Source organism: Melitaea cinxia, chromosome 2 (assembly GCF_905220565.1).
Source record: "Melitaea cinxia chromosome 2, ilMelCinx1.1, whole genome shotgun sequence".
In the NCBI taxonomy this organism is placed as follows: Eukaryota; Metazoa; Arthropoda; class Insecta; order Lepidoptera; family Nymphalidae; genus Melitaea; species Melitaea cinxia.
Genome location: NC_059395.1, coordinates 6,147,252 through 6,163,455, shown reverse-complemented (window position 1 = coordinate 6,163,455; position 16,204 = coordinate 6,147,252). Strand labels below are relative to the sequence as shown.

Below are 16,204 nucleotides of genomic sequence, written 5' to 3'. Positions count from 1 at the left end.
CAAATAAAATTAATCATATGATATGATTTATATTTTTTATGAGTGTAGGCCATTTTATTTCTGCCGCCCCATGCCACCTTTCTAAAATAATAATTTTCAAATTTATTATTAAATAAACAATTATTATTTAAATAAAGGAATGAAAGTTAAATAAACGAATGAATTAGTCATTAAGCTCTCTTAAGCGTAAAAGTTAAGTAAAAGTTAAGAGCGTAAAATACAATTTTTGGCGCCCCTAGGACGCTACCGCCCCTAGGCCGCGGCCTATACGGCCTAAATAGCCCGTAGTCAGATTCAGAATGAATGAATCTGACGACGATATCAGGATAACGATCGCTATCAGGTGTACATGATAACAACCGGGACCGACGGCTTAACGTGCTCTCCGAGGCACGGTGGGGGGACCCACAATAAAAATAATATAAAATATAACATCAATTAATTTATTGTTATCCTTATTTCCCCACAAACAAACAGTAAAAAAAAATGTATGCATTTAGACGACAATTAATTGTGGTCCTATAAGTTAAAATATTGTAGGAAAGGATTTTTTTTCAAAATGAGATTACTAATACAAATAAAAAATACAGTCGAATTCTCAATTCGACTATATTTAAGGTTTAGGTTCTCAACCGCCTTTTTTGAAGGAGGTTAAAAATGAATCGCTAAATGTGTTGCTTAGCGAACCTCTAGAACGACTAAATCAGTTCGGGTAATTTTTTTTTAAGTTTTTAATACTTCGTAAAATGTTCGCAAAGAAGTCAAAATAAAGAAAATTACGCAGTAAAGTAAATTTTAAAAAAGTAACGGCTATTTTCAATTCACGCGTTTGATAGTTCGTAAGACATAGCCGCCGGGAAGCTAGTCTGAAATAAAATTCTTACAGCTTATGATCGGCCCATTATTTTTTTCATAGAAGGAGGTATTGGCTAATTTTACTCATATACCTGATCGCGATATAAAGTTAAATAAGGGCTCATAATTATGTTATACAATTGAGAAACACATTTGTCAATCAAGCTTAGACAAACTATAGCTATTTAGAAAAATACTGTTTAAGTACCTCTAAAGTCCAAAGAAAAGTCGAAAGAAAATTAAACCGTAATAAAATTAGATGCTTAATTTTATTAATTGTTCTTGTTTCTTTTTCAATAAATAATTATTCTAAAGTAGCCTGTTTATTTACCTACTCACAAAAACAATTAAAAAAAAACATTATCTTAAAATAAGTTATGGCCTCGAGATGACCCAGTAGATTAAGATATGACTCCTACGCAAAGATTTTGTAAGTTTTTTTATTTTAAATTAGTTACGAATACGTCGCGTAACGCAAAAACAATGTAAATTTAACAAAACTTTTCGTATTAACACAAATATATCATTCAATGTTTCAACGTTAAACGAAAATGTAGTTTGATACAGTCACCTTCACACTTGTCTTTTTTTTATTGAAACTAGTGGTCGCCTAGAGGTCGAAAGTCGATCATTATTAAAGAAAACCAAAAAATTATGAAAATAAAGAACCTTTAAAAAAAAATCAATTTGGCTACAGGCTTTGACAATCAACAAAAGAGTTATATGCGTGTGTGTGTCAAATACATGGTAGTGTGTGTTATGTATTTTTTGTATTTTTTTTTTTTTATTGATTTAATACATTTTTATGCATAATTAAAAAAAATTAATTAGCATTCTGCACTCCTCTACTACTACTAACTATAAGTGTACGAAACTTCATACTCCTCCGTCCGCGCAATTTTCGTAAAAAGGGGTAAAAAGTTTTTGCTTCACATATTAATATAATATAGATATTTTATAAGTTGCAATTCTTTGAAAATAAGTCGCGTTAAAAATAGTTAAGATTAATTTATTTCGGTCTTTGAATTTGATATAATTAGTCCGTTCTAATACATTAATTCCGGAAACGAAATGAACCATTGGTGTTCGCAAATACGTTTTTTGAATGTTCCAACAAAAACACAGTAATTTTTTTATTATAAGTTGACCCGACAAACCTAACCTTGCCTTCGAAGGGCGAACTGTCCAACGCTAAAAGTTTAGAAAATAAACTGGATACGCTTCAGCTGTAATATCCCACTGCTGGGCATAGATCTCTATTTCCATGTAGGAAAAGGATCAGAGCTTGATCCACCACGCTGCTCCAGTGCGGGTTGGCGGATATCTTCCATATTACGATTAACGATCGCTATCGCGGTGTATATGATGACAACCGGGACCGACGCGACGGCTTAATGTGCTCTTCGAGGCACGGTGGGGAGACCCACAAGGACTGCACAAATACCCAGACCACGGCAAACATCTGTACGGTCAATACAAATGTTAGTCATGTGCGGGGATTGAACCCGCAACCGCCAGCGCAATAGCCACAAACCGTTATTGGCAATCAATTTACTCAACGGCGTCAGGGCGCACTAGAGAGGTTGTCGAAACCTCACATGCGGCGACGAATAAATAACTTTTAATATTGAGTGTGAGAAGCAAGGGAGGCGTACTTAGCCAAGCGAAATGCCGTAGTGAAGCAGATTGCTGAAGATATTGAAAGTAGTGCCCGCTGAAAAAAGTGGAGGAAAGCCATTGGGCTGAACATCGGTGATAGCTGTACGTCTGACGCATTGCACAGGTAGCGTTTGAAAGATCTCGTCCTGATTAGGCAAGTCGCAACCAGCTCAAAGAATTTGAAGAGCACGTGTGTAAAAGCTCACAAAGAGACGGTATCGTCGATTAAAGAAGTCTCGCAAGTGCTAACAAAAAAAAAACTGCAAAGAAATAGTGAGACTACAAGCAGAAAATGCATGCTTGCAGACGATATTGCAGCCACAGAAGTCCGTGCGCTGCAGAGGACTCGCTGGCGATTGGAGGACTGGCTCTCCTTAGCTGCTGACTAAAACTAACGTGCAGCTGCTCGACGAGCTTAAGGCGTTAATTACCGCTATTCGTCATGCCTATGATGGACGTCCCGGGTGATAGGCATAAGGAGCGCCTGCTGACAATTGTATCCGTATCACCCGACGCAATTGTGTTTTGGAAAATGCTCAGTAAAGAATACACCCACCTAAAAAAAACACAGACAAACGACAAACAACAGGAGAATTCACCGTTTCGTTCGATAGTCGGCAACATGATCGATCTCAGGATTGCCAATCTTACGATTGCTTTTCTATTAATTTGATATATTTTTCTTATGTTAAAAATAAATATAATCATTTTTTTTAGTCAGCGTTCGTGTGTCCTCGGAGCCTAGGGCTGAAGCTCAAAAAACCCTTAGGTAGATTCGATCCTGAAACAGTAATTTGATAAATTGTCGTAGTTAAGTACGAGTTTATGTAATTAACAAATGGTAAGTAATTGCACACAGATTAACTACAAACTACTTCCTTTTGCTCTATATCTATTGATCATGGAAAAAGTCTATTCTTGTTTTGATTGTATCTGACTGGTTGATATTTTAAAAATTAAATTGATCAAAGGTGATAAAAAGTGATTCACCTACGTCAAGAAAGTACGGAATAGATCGTAGTCAAAGTCGGTCAAGCTGTACAGACTATCGCGAAACCCGTGTTGACAAGCAATAAGGTGATGTTGGGTTTATGGTGGGATAAAAAGGGCATCGTTCATTGAGCTTTTAACAAATCCATCGGGTTTATTCTATCAAAAGCTGATGAGACTTTGCAAGAAATTGAGAATAAGCAGCCAGAATTGATCAACAGAAAAGATTTAATCCTTCATCACGAGAAAAGAATTAATTTTGTTAAATCGTACCTTGAATTTCTATATAAAATACGAAGAATCTTTTTGCCCGACCTAAATTATTGTCTATATTCAGACATTTGCTTTTTTTTTTGCTTTATATTTCATTCGATCTCAAACGTCGTCTTTTTAAATTCCATGAATAAGCGTCCTTCCACAGCGCATTATCTGTTTCTTGGCTCCATTCAAGGAGCCAATTATCGAAAGGTCTCCAGAAATAAAATATATTTTAAACAAATGTGGAAACTTTGTATTTTTACAACTTTGCGGTCCCGATTCGTCTTTTCATACAAGAATCCTTACAAAACTTGAGTTCATATCACGCAGTGAAAATGTCTAAAACTTTATTATAAACAACTATTGCAATTCTAGTAGCTTTAGAGTGCAAATGAGATATGGTAAATATCGAACATGTTTATATTGTTGACCCATCTCTAGTAATATGTGATCAAGTAACGGATAAGGACTGTGACAAGTCACCCAATCTTATACAAGTAGAAAAGTTGCCAACCCAAAAGTATAAAAATTTTGATTGATTCAGCTTGTAACATCACGGGAAGGGGGCCTAGTCCTCATTCTCCATGTAGAAGGGATGGAACTTAACCACCACGCTGCTTGCTGAACTGCGGGTTGGCGAATATATTTCTTACTTTCAGGTGTCTATGACAAATATAATTTATAACAACCATACCGACAGCTTATTGGGCTCTCCTAGGCATTGTGGGGAGCCCAACAATTTCTGACAACCAGACTAGAGTGGTAAAAGGCTGGAGGTTTTGCAAATAAACAAAAAGCAAAAAATTAAGAAAAAATGTCAATTTAAGCTTGCTTGTCAAAAAATAAAATTCAATACTTCTTTCTAGGGTCAGTATGGCAGAGTTCTTATAAAATCCCCCCCCCCCTCATTAAGCTATAAAAAAGGAATCAGCAGAAAAACTAAAATAAATCTATTTATGACATAAGATTTTAATTTTTAATTAAAAGCTTAAAAATCGAATAGGATAAATGATATGGTAGTAATTTTGTAGAAATACTCTAAGAAAAGTTTGTATATTTTAAACAAAGAACCAAAATAAATCCTACTAATTATAAATGCGAAAGTTTGTGTGGATGTTCTTTCACACAAAAACTACTGGTTCGATTTTAATGAAACTTGGTACGTAGATAGCTAAAGATAGAATAACACATAGGCTTCTTATTATCCCGATATCCCCACGGCATCGGAAACTACGCGGGGGAAACCGCTAGGCGGTAGCTAGTACATTTATTGATATCACCTTAATTGTTAAAGTGTGAATTGTACCTTTATTTGTTATGAATAAAACAATTTTTTTTTTTATATAAAATTTATATATATTAAACTCAATATCATTGTATCCTTATTTAAATTCACTTTAGTGAAAATAATCCTAACTAGATTTATCCTTCTAACATATAATTATATACTAAATTCACATGAGGCACAGAAAATACACACAGTAACAAAGTTGCTTCCCACTGTCTGTATGCTTATATCTTAAAAACTACGCAACGTATTTTGATACGGTTTTATTTAGTAAATAGAGTGATTCCAGAGCAAGTTTTTGCCCGCTAGTTAAAATAATAAAAAAACAATTACAGGAGCCCTTCCGTGACTTTGGTTGCTGTACAGTATCCGAGACGTCGGGTATCTAAAGAACCTAACAAACCGCTATAAAATCAGAAAAAGTTGTTTCATCATAATGAGTAAAATTCGTGTAAACATTAGAAAAAAATAAATAAAATATTTTAATGAGTATAGAATTTGAAAGTCTTTTCTGATTTAAGTTTTCCATTATAAAAGAACCATATATTATGAAAAATAATATTGTGTCTAATTTAATAGTTATAAAAAAAAGATACTAAATTCTTTTATTATAAGCTGACTTACCGGCTGCTGTTTTTTATTGAAAGACTACGTTTTTACCGATATGAATTTTTATTCAATTTTTAGTTCAATTCTTAGTTTAATTCTACAAACAAACAATGAACGAATAGTTGAGAGATCTGAATAAATAATTATTCATATCTCTCAACTATTTGTTCATTGTTTTTTGTTATGACAATTTTAGACCGTGGTTGAGTCTTCGCCTTCTGACATTTCAAAATGTTGCCAATACTAGATACGATTTAATTTATTTTTACAAAAATTTGCGTTTCCATTTCGTAAATTATTGTACAAAAATTCTGTGTACAAGTTAAAATTGTTAAACATAAAAAACTTACCAACTTTCAAGCTGAACAAAGCAAATAATCGTAAACGCCAATTACGATTTGAATTTTTGGCGTTGCGTTTTGCGCCATCTGTTAAACATTTCGTAAAGCCTCACTTCGTCCGACGCTCCCGTACTCGGGAAGTTAACGCAGGCGCTGTGGTCGGCGTGTGTCCTTTGTTCGAAACAAGTCAACATTGTGCTTTTGAGTTAACTCTTTCGATATAATTTTGCTGTTTATGAATGTTTTAGTGTAAGAAATGTGATATTTTGGTTTGAATTTCGTGTGAATGACAAGCGTACAGATATAAATGATAAATGTTTAGTGTTTTCGTTCGTGCGATAAGTTTTCATTGTGATACATGAGCGAGCTTTAGGTAGATTGTACGCATGAAACCTTTGAGTGACTTTTTTTTCGAACCTAATGTTAAGGATATGGGCCCCGACATGGTGAGTTTATATGTTTAGTCTTGTAGTTAATCGTATAAAATATTTCTTTTATGTCATGAAATGATGAAATTTAACATTTTTCTACGCAACAGGTCGGTTTTTGTTTTGTTTACTTGTCACCGGCGTCCGCCATTTCTAACTAGTAATTATTATAGTCACCGGTATATAAACTAACAAACATAATACTGTGGTATATAGATTTATAGAATAACTAAGTCATCACAATATCGTATTACGTTCCATTGAACATGAAAACACGTAACGGCTATCAGTCTTATTCTTTAAAATTCCTTTTATATTTTTATCGTCAAAGGACTTGATCCCTCGTACTCGGGTCAAGGAACATGGAAAGTCGAATGATTTTATTATTATTCATTTACAAAATGTCGTTAGTATCGTTTATAGCGACTAGAATTTGTAGAGGTTAGAATTACTTTGAAAGGCTTTTTTTCATACATTAATGAGATCAACATATAAACAACAATGTACCTCAACATATAAACAACAATGTACCTCAACATATAAACAACAATGTACCTCAACAATAACATTACAACATATATATAACCTTATTTCTGAAAATATACAAAACTATGCAAAGAATAAAATAAGATACTTGAGCATTCTTCATAATATTATGTATTTAAGTTTCGCTTTTATAAAGTTTATTGAATCATATTTATTTTTATAAGGTAACTAACTGTAATATATTTACAAGATGAATTCAAAGTCATTCATTTTACATTTATAGATAAAATTAATGAAACTTAAGTGAAATAACATGTTAAAGACGTTTAATAACAGATAATTTTATATTATTGAATTAATGAAGATAATTTATATTAAAAAAAATATGAGAATTGTTTTGAAGAATGCAAAAATAGTTTAAAATTACTGAACACTGTAATGGGGTTAAACTTAGTATGTGTAACGTAACTGTGTGCAAGGGCGTGCAAATAACCTCTAAAGCTATATATTTATCATATATTTCGTTTTTCCTCTTTGCACTTTACGTGGATATCCTCTTTATTAATCTCATATGGTTATGTTTAATTGATCTAAACAATAGACATCTTAAAAAAAAAAAAACAGTATAGAAATTCTTTAGTTGGTTTCCATTTAGTGAATTTGTATTTTCTTTGTTTTAAATATTGGTTATTAGCATTTAAATTATAATAATTATTTAGTGTTTGCTGTCTCGTCTAACATCATGTTTTTGAAACAATCCTGAAATTGCATATTAGTTTAAATTTCTATAAAAAAAAAGAATGACAGAATTTATAGTCAATATGAATAGAATATGTAAATTTGTATTATTTAGTTGATAATTTCTAAGGTCAGGATGTATGTATGTGTCTATGTTACAGATACAATTATATAATATATATAACTATTTTGTAGACTTAGAATATATAAAAATACATGTATACGAAATAGATGAGAATAATAATCATAAAACAAAGATTTTAAGTAGGATTCACTACATTTAGTTTTATATAATTACTGTTGGAATTGAATAATTACAATTATGACCTTTAGTCAGTTTTTTAAATTTCTAGATATTTTAGGTTGAATTTTTTGTTTTACTTTTGTATATCATTTTTTATATTTAACTTAAAAAATTTTAGCTTTTTTTTTTTATAAATGACCTTGAGTCGGAGTCCTTGTCATTCTTTACTATGCTCGTCAGCATTGATTTAATTCTGCAATTTTTTTTTTTCAAATTTGATAACAATAGTTTATGTAATATTATGTAATGTATAAGATTAAGATGTAAATAATATCTAAAAATTTATATCAGTTTGGCTTAAGATTTTAAAATATTAAAGTTAATTGTACCGCTAGATATGTATACATATAACAATAGCTTTATTAAAATGAAATCTGTTTTGTTTAAGATTGCACCCTCTGCAAAAAAATTATGGGACAAAGGCCCTGGAGCTGGGGGCGATAGCAAGGGTCCACCACATCTCCCTCCATTGCAGCTTAATCCAGAACAAATGTGGCGTGATCCCACTTGGTCTGCTCAAGGTTGATATTCTCACCAAATAAATAGATAATTAAGTTTATTTTATTTTATTACTTGTGATATAGTTTGTGTGTTATAGAAAGGTAAAAGCGAATGTGTGTCGATTAATAGCAGTGGAACACAATGTGGGAGTTCCGATGATGGGCACGCGGCGCGGGGTCGCCTTCCCCGGCGGCGACGCGAGCAGCATCCTGTCCCCGCGCGACACCGCCGGCCTTGGCGTCAAGATGGTGGAGTACGTGTTGCGGGGATCGCCCACGGGTGCGTGTTACTATCTATCGGAAACTGGATTTGTTATTGTAGTATTGACTTGGTAACATTTAGAGTACCTACATACATACTCCATTTAGTTCTTGTTATATACAAAATTACAGTGTAAGGTATAATTATGAGATGTTAATTTGACGTGTCGCAGAGTAAATATATAGTATTAATTATTATATACATTACAATTTAATTTTAAACAGTCTTGCGTTTATGCTAAAAACATATATATATGGCACTTGACTCCTTTTTTTTTTTTTCGACTCCTTTCGTAGACCTAAACAACTTCGATAAAATGAAATATTAATTAATACTAACTGCCGTACAACTAAAGAATCGCATATAGAAATGAATTAATTTTCTCGTACAATGTCTTTGTTGTAAATTATAGCTGTGCTTACGCGCTTACAAAAATGTTTCTATTAAAGTAGCTCGTCTATTTAAACAAAGTCAAATTAAAAATGATCTAGGATTTTTCTTTTAATGATATATTACACCTATAAAACCCCTCCATTTGATTGAACCCAGTTAAGAGTCTAACATCGTGTATGCGAAAAAAAAATGTCTAAGAAAATTAAAAATCGTAATTGTCCAGTAATGTTACTTTATTGGATTTACTTTAGCTTAGTTAACTAAGAAGGAAAATAAATTTGAGAAAGTAAAATTGGTTAACTTGGTCTGCAGAAGGAGGCGGAGTGGCGGGTGGTGGAGAGAAGGTGGCGGGCGTGGTGGCGGGCCTGCGCGGCATGGTGCTGGAGGAGCGCGCCGACGACAAGGCCGGCTCGCCCTTCGACAAGGACCTGCACGAGCTGCACGACCACGCGCCCATGCCAAACGGCCTGCACAACGGCCAGGAGGACGACAAGGCCTTCAAGTAAATTTTTCCTCCATGCTAGTTTACTTATTAATCTAGAGACTAGGAAAAAGCTTTCACATTCTGACGAGTAAACACTAGTAAACAATTTTTCCTTTTAAGTGTTTTTTGCTGTTTTTTTGTCATCTCATAGTTCTTTGTACAAACATGATTATATTGTTTTTAAATATAATATGAAACGATCCATTTATTATTAAAAAACTCAAGTGAAAAATTGACCATAAAAAAAGATTGTTGAGACGCCCCGGTCTCAACTTTTTTGTTGCCCCAAGGCCTCCAGACCTCTAAATTCGGCCCTGCTAGGAATCAATATTACTTTAATCGGTGTCTAAAAATTGATATATTATAATGGCTTTCCTTGTTACTAAAAATGAAGTAAATAATTAAAAAAAGTCATCACGATAAGAAGGTACGACTGTTGACTAATATACTAATATGATTTATAATGAGTCATCGAACGTAGCGCTCGCGAACAATAATAAACGCAGATTTCGTTCCCGCGATAACCAGTTTAAAAGATCGGCAGGTCCGCGCTGCGAATCTTCCGCGAACCACCAATAAGCGAGCGAAGGCGAAATTGGAGCGTCGCCGGCGGTCGCGAAGGCCGCCGCGCCGCGAGGCGGGCAATAACCGCGCGATCGTCGTGGCCTCTGTCAATGCCACGCGCGGGGAGCGCCTCGCGGTCCGCGCTCTAATCTTTTATCGTTTCGTCGATTTAGCTTTTGATTCATCGGATCGTCCGATATTACTAGATAGTGGAGCTGTTAAATATTCATTTATTAAATAAGGAAAATTGAAGCCTTAATTTAAAATAAAACTTTCATTGATGTTTCGTCTAATAAATTAGGCATAAATCATCTAAATTTGTTAAAATTTTAAAAGAGAGACACGCGTAACTCTGTCCCAAACAATAACTCCTATACGTGAGTCCTCACGTCTTTTGGTCTATTGCGATTTCGACTATTGTGTATAAAACAAGTATCGAAAATAGTTTAATACAATAACTATTATACGAGAACTTAAATTAGTAAGGATAAGTTAGAACGTAAGAGACGCGCGTCACGCACTTCGTATGCGAGTACCCTCGTAAGCGATCTACGGTAACGAATGCTCAAGTCCGCCTCGCGTTGCAGCCGCACGCCGGGCTCGCGCCAGCCGTCGCCGGCGGAGGAGGAGGGCGGCGGCGCGGGCGCGGCGGCGGGCGGCGCGGGCGCCGTGCGCAACGGCGACGCGGCCGCCTTCCCGCTGCTGCCGCACGCGCTGCCCGCGCCGCCGCCGCAGCCGCTGCACCACCTGCCGCACCTGCAGCACCCGCAGGTACGTGCGCCAGCTGGGTACCCTAAACGTTTTGTAACGATTTTATGCTTTCGATGTCGTGTATGACAGAAGTTTCAGGAGTGCTTGGTGACTAGTTAAAATTAAAAAGTCTAAAAAAAAGCTGGAAACCGCTTAATTTGGCCGGACTCCTATTCAAAGAGCCTATGTCCAAGTATTTCCGAACACCTGAACCATTTTAATTGCTTATAAATTAAATGTCGCATCAACCTTAAAATTCTTACCCCGACCTACTAAGTAATTCGGGTGGCAGCGGCGTATGCAGCTCTGGCTTGCCTACCTAAGCCTCACCCCTCCACACCCCTCACGATTACCCTGTCTAGACAACTTCGTTGGACGACTGTGTGCACTGTACTTTAAACTGTTGCAGTCATTTACATACATACAAATGTAAACAATTTATAGTAAAAAGAATTTTTAAATTCTTTGTTCATATGCTCAGATTTATCTCAGTAACAAAGATTTGATGGCACATTTACTAAAAAATTCCTCATGAACTTAGAAACTTAGCTATATAATCTAGCCCATTAAAGTATACAAAAACAGATTTACTAAATTCCACACTTGACTTGTAGTTTAAAACAACAGCTGACTGTATTAATTGGTTTTATTTTTTGTCTTTATTAAAAATACCTAAAGGCAATAAAAATGTATTTGGAATATGTAATTAAAAAGTAAATTATACTAAAAAAAGTTTCCAGTTTGGTATGCTAAAAATGTTGACTGTCTATGATTATTATTGGTGCTATATATTTTTTACTTAAATGAAGTTACAAAGTTACGTTGAGTTATTGCGCCTTGAATAGAATCATTATAATTCAGCCTAAATATATCTAACAAGAAATATGACCTTGTTTCATTCATCGTACTCATGTTGTAACAAATTTATATTCATTTAATTATTAAACTCTGATGATGATTTGAAATTTTTTAAAATAAAGTCGTTGATAAATCTTTTTGTTTTGTGATCATTGACGTTCATTTTTAATTAACTTTCATTGCTTTCAGCACCATCCTGGAATGCTTGGTGTCGCGCCCCTGCAGGGATTGCCACATCCACAACACCCACAAATACATCCTGGTGAGTGTTATTATTATGTAAAAAAGTTTATTATGTTACGCAAATCTTGTTAGCTATAACATAACAGATAAGTACCGAGGTGAGATTCTTCTTAAAACCTATTTTTCAAATAATTTGCCTGCAAATTTAGTACTTTTTTGTGAATTTTGTGCTGATAGTAGAAAATAGATGATGATATAAAATTAATTTGGCTTAGTCATCGATATATATTATATATTTTTATTTTCTGCATGTTTCTGCAGTTAATCAACCATGTTCAGATTTTACCCAATTATATAGATAAATTCTGTAGAAGGGCAGCGATACCATACACATTTAAAAATATTATAAATAAGTGCAATTTTTATTGAATATAATTTGGGTATGTTTATGTACAATGTACATACTAGAATCCTACGAATAGACGAAGTTTTGGCGTAGTGATAGGCGAAAACCGACTGATAATGACCGATTCGAAAATGCTCTTGGAGCCTATTTGAATAAAGCTGTTTTTGATTTTGATTTTGATATGATAATGGTCGCGGTTTCGATCCTCGCACGTGTGAAACATTTACAATGCCGTACAGACAGAGGATACATTTGATTGGAACTCTTGAATATGAGGCGTTTATTACTTTATTTATCTTCAAAATCATTTGCTTGCGGGAGTCATATCATTAATTGCTAAATTATTGTTTTAAATTTCAGGAATGACGCTAAACGACTCAATGAATCAACACATCGAACTCGTTTTACAAATGGAACAACATCCGCAATTCGATAATAACAGTTTTGCTAGCACACAACAGGTGAGGAGCTCATCTTTAATTAATTTTGTTACTGATTAAAAAAAAATATATTGAAAATAAAATCAAACACACATACACAATGTTACTCAAAATTAACATTTAGACAGCATATTACGAAACTCTAGCTTTTCCACCCGGAGTTTCGCTCGCACAGATCGGTGAGATTCTACATATTGTTACAAATATTTGTCTGTATAAGTATCAGCCAAGCGAGGCTTTTCTTTTAACATTTTTTATTAATGCCAAGTTTCTATTGTTCATAGTGTGATGTTATCATAACTGAGGTAGGGCACAGCAGGAATTTGCTGCTCAAAATATGGAGCAGCCTGACTGGGGTAGTACCTCGACCTTACAAAAGATCACAGCAAAATAATACTGTTTTCAAGCAGTATTGTGTTCCTGTTGGTGAGTAAGGTGACCAGAGCTCCTGGGGGGATTGGGGATTGGGTCGGCAACGCGCTTGCGATGCTTCTGGTGTTGCAGGTGTCTATAAGCTATGGTAATGGCTTACCATCAGGTGAGCCGTACGCTTGTCTGCCGACTTAGTGTCATAAAAAAAACAAAATGCTTTTCCAATAAGTGGCCTTACCAAAAAAAAAAAACATTTATAGAGAATCGTACGATCGGAGCGAAAGTGTCCTTAACGACACTTTCCCTTAATACCGTAATATTCGGCACTTTTACTAATACGTTTACTGATACTAATTGTCATTGTCATTTTAAAACTCCCGATATACGTCATGTTCATAGATAACTTCGAATGTATCATCATTCCAGCCTAATACAGTCGACTGCTGGACATAAGCTTCCACAAGTTCGCGCCAAAAATGGAGTGAACTCGTGTGTTTTGTCCATAGTCACTACGTTGGGCAGGCGGGTTGGTGACCGCAGGGCTGGCTTTGTCACACCCAAGACACTTCTTATTAGACTATATTATAATATAATATTTGGGTTTTAAGTAAGAAATGTTATTTCGGTTTTATGCAATCGATATCGTGAGATGTATCAATCGAGACTTTACTAATTCATTACCAATTTTTTTTTGTGATTGTAAGTGATTTTAAATAGAATTAAATTATAAGTGTTAATATCATGTGTGTCATGTTTTTTAGTATAAGTGGTACTACATTTTATTAGTCTTTATATGACATAACATAATAATATGTTGTGTATATAACAATATATGTTAAATATATTCAAGTTAATTACCAGAGTTAAATACATTCTAACCTAGTTAATATTTTGTTTGACCAAGCAAGATGATCGACAGATGCAAGCCTGTCACAATGTCTATAAAGAGTACAAAATATGCAGACTCTCTTGGTGGGTCTATTTGCTTATCAAATGCGTTATAACGGGGTAAGAGTCTGTAATCATTGGTGGCGTAGGATCAAAAAGAAGAAACGAATCGTAAAAGAAATTACATTTGCAGTACGCGGGGGGCGTGGGCGGCGTCGGCGGTGTGGGTGGAGTGGGCGGCGTCGGGGGCGTGGGCGGCGTGGGCACGGTGGGCGGCGCCAGCAGCGGCGTGGGCGGGGCCGGACTCGTCAACGGCGCCTCGGTCGTGCAACCAACTCCCGACTCGCAGCACCACCAGCCCTTCGAGCTACAGGTCAGTGCCGCCTCGTCCACGTCCTCCTCGAAGCTAGGGTTGCCAGCTCGTCAAACCTAGTGGCCGGACAGAATAGCTAGTTGCCGGACTAAAAAAAGGATGGATTTTGTGTGTTAATATGTCGTATACGACAGAAATTTCGTTTCGATTTGCGCTCCGAGAGTCCGAGGAGACTAGTCAAAATTAAAAAGCCTAATAAACGTCGACGCGTTGGCGCAGCGGTCACAGCACTGGCTATTGCGCTGGAATTCGCGGGTTCGATCTCGCTCACGGCAGACATTTATATGACACATGTATTGGCCATATAAATGTTTGTCGTGGTCTGGACCTTTGCACTTGTGTATTGTGTTTGTTTCCGAACCTCCGGCACAGGCGTAAATCCTACTGGGTGTCGTTGAGTGTGAAGCGTTAAAAAAATCCGGACAAGCTGGATACCACTTAACTTGGCCGGACATGCATTCAAAAGACAACTATATTCTATTTTTTGGGAACAGTCTTATTTAGTAAACAAATATGGCGTACTTCCGAGCACAGACAATAAGAGTAATATTGTGAGTTTAGTAAAGTGACACAAAGAGTAAATGAATGAACACTATTAATAAGCCATAGGCGAAAGTAAAATTCATTTTATGTTCAAATATTTAACGACACCATATTGCTAAAATTATTTCAAAACCTGATAATATATTGAATATTTTTGCAGACTTAGTAGAGTTACAGAATTACGAAAAAAAATAAAAAAAAAAAATATTAATCGAATATCTTTATAAAAGACAACAAATTTATATTTCGTTTATGTAAAATGATCGGTAAAAAAGACGTCACAAATAAAATTTACAAAACAATTGGACGGCCTGTGTCTAAAAAAATAAAGTCGCTATTAGTATTGTTGTCACATTATTTGTATTTACTATGAATAAAAAACCTTGCGCCGGCGACACACTCTCTAACATCTAAACAAAAGGACTAATAACATTGTTGAGCACGAAGCTCTCATTGGGTAATCCTAATCACTTCAGCCTAATATAGTCCACTGCTGGACATAGACCTCCACAAGTTCGCGCCAATAATGGAGTGAACTCATGTGTTTTGACCATAGTCACCACGCTGGGCAGGCGCGTTAGTGACCACAGGTAATCCAAAGTCTCATCCTAAATTCTCACAAAATTTTCCTTTGAACTACAGTAAACTTTTATGCCATTGCTATGTGCTTTACTTTAATATTATATGGGATAGCGTTAAAGTTGTTCAGGGTGAAATTGATATTCAGAAATATTCATAATATAAAATAAAACGTTTTTAATACAGTTGCTCAAAAAGTGGCGTATTGTAGGGACGTATAGCGTTCGGGATATGGGCTATTACATACTCGTGCTTTTTTTTACCTTTCCCGAACTCGTGCGTTCTCTTTTCCAACTGACAAAATAATGTCTATTAAAAAGAAAAACCAACCATGAAGTTTTTACTAAAAAAATTCATAGAAGTTTTTATGATTCATGCAAATACGTATATTTCTAAAAAGAAGCTACTCATTTGTTTCAATATCAGATTTAATGATTTGATTGAATGAGTTTGGTTAGGTTTCATTTCATTTCATCTCATTAAATTTCATTTTCATTTCATCTCATTAAATTTCATTTTCATTTCATATCAATAAAAAACTTCTACTGAAGACTTGGCTGTACGGGCATAGTTCCCTTTGCCTGCCAGAATGGGTGAAGAAAAAAAAAACTCTGCTTATATTCTACGGTTGGCGCTATTTTTCAGAAATTTTC

The 16,204-nt window shown here is 35.1% G+C and overlaps 1 protein-coding gene across 1 annotated transcript in view; it reads left to right on the top strand.

Moving 5' to 3' along the window:
• LOC123663360 (maternal protein pumilio) overlaps positions 1 to 16,204 on the top strand; it is a 96,014-nt gene that overhangs the window by 7,461 nt on the left and 72,349 nt on the right. Inside the window, exons 3-9 of the mRNA XM_045598053.1 lie at positions 8,345 to 8,477; positions 8,587 to 8,736; positions 9,424 to 9,613; positions 10,747 to 10,930; positions 11,957 to 12,029; positions 12,717 to 12,817; positions 14,250 to 14,429. Coding sequence (XP_045454009.1) covers positions 8,345 to 8,477; positions 8,587 to 8,736; positions 9,424 to 9,613; positions 10,747 to 10,930; positions 11,957 to 12,029; positions 12,717 to 12,817; positions 14,250 to 14,429 — 1,011 coding nt within the window. The remainder of the gene's footprint in view (positions 1 to 8,344; positions 8,478 to 8,586; positions 8,737 to 9,423; positions 9,614 to 10,746; positions 10,931 to 11,956; positions 12,030 to 12,716; positions 12,818 to 14,249; positions 14,430 to 16,204) is intronic.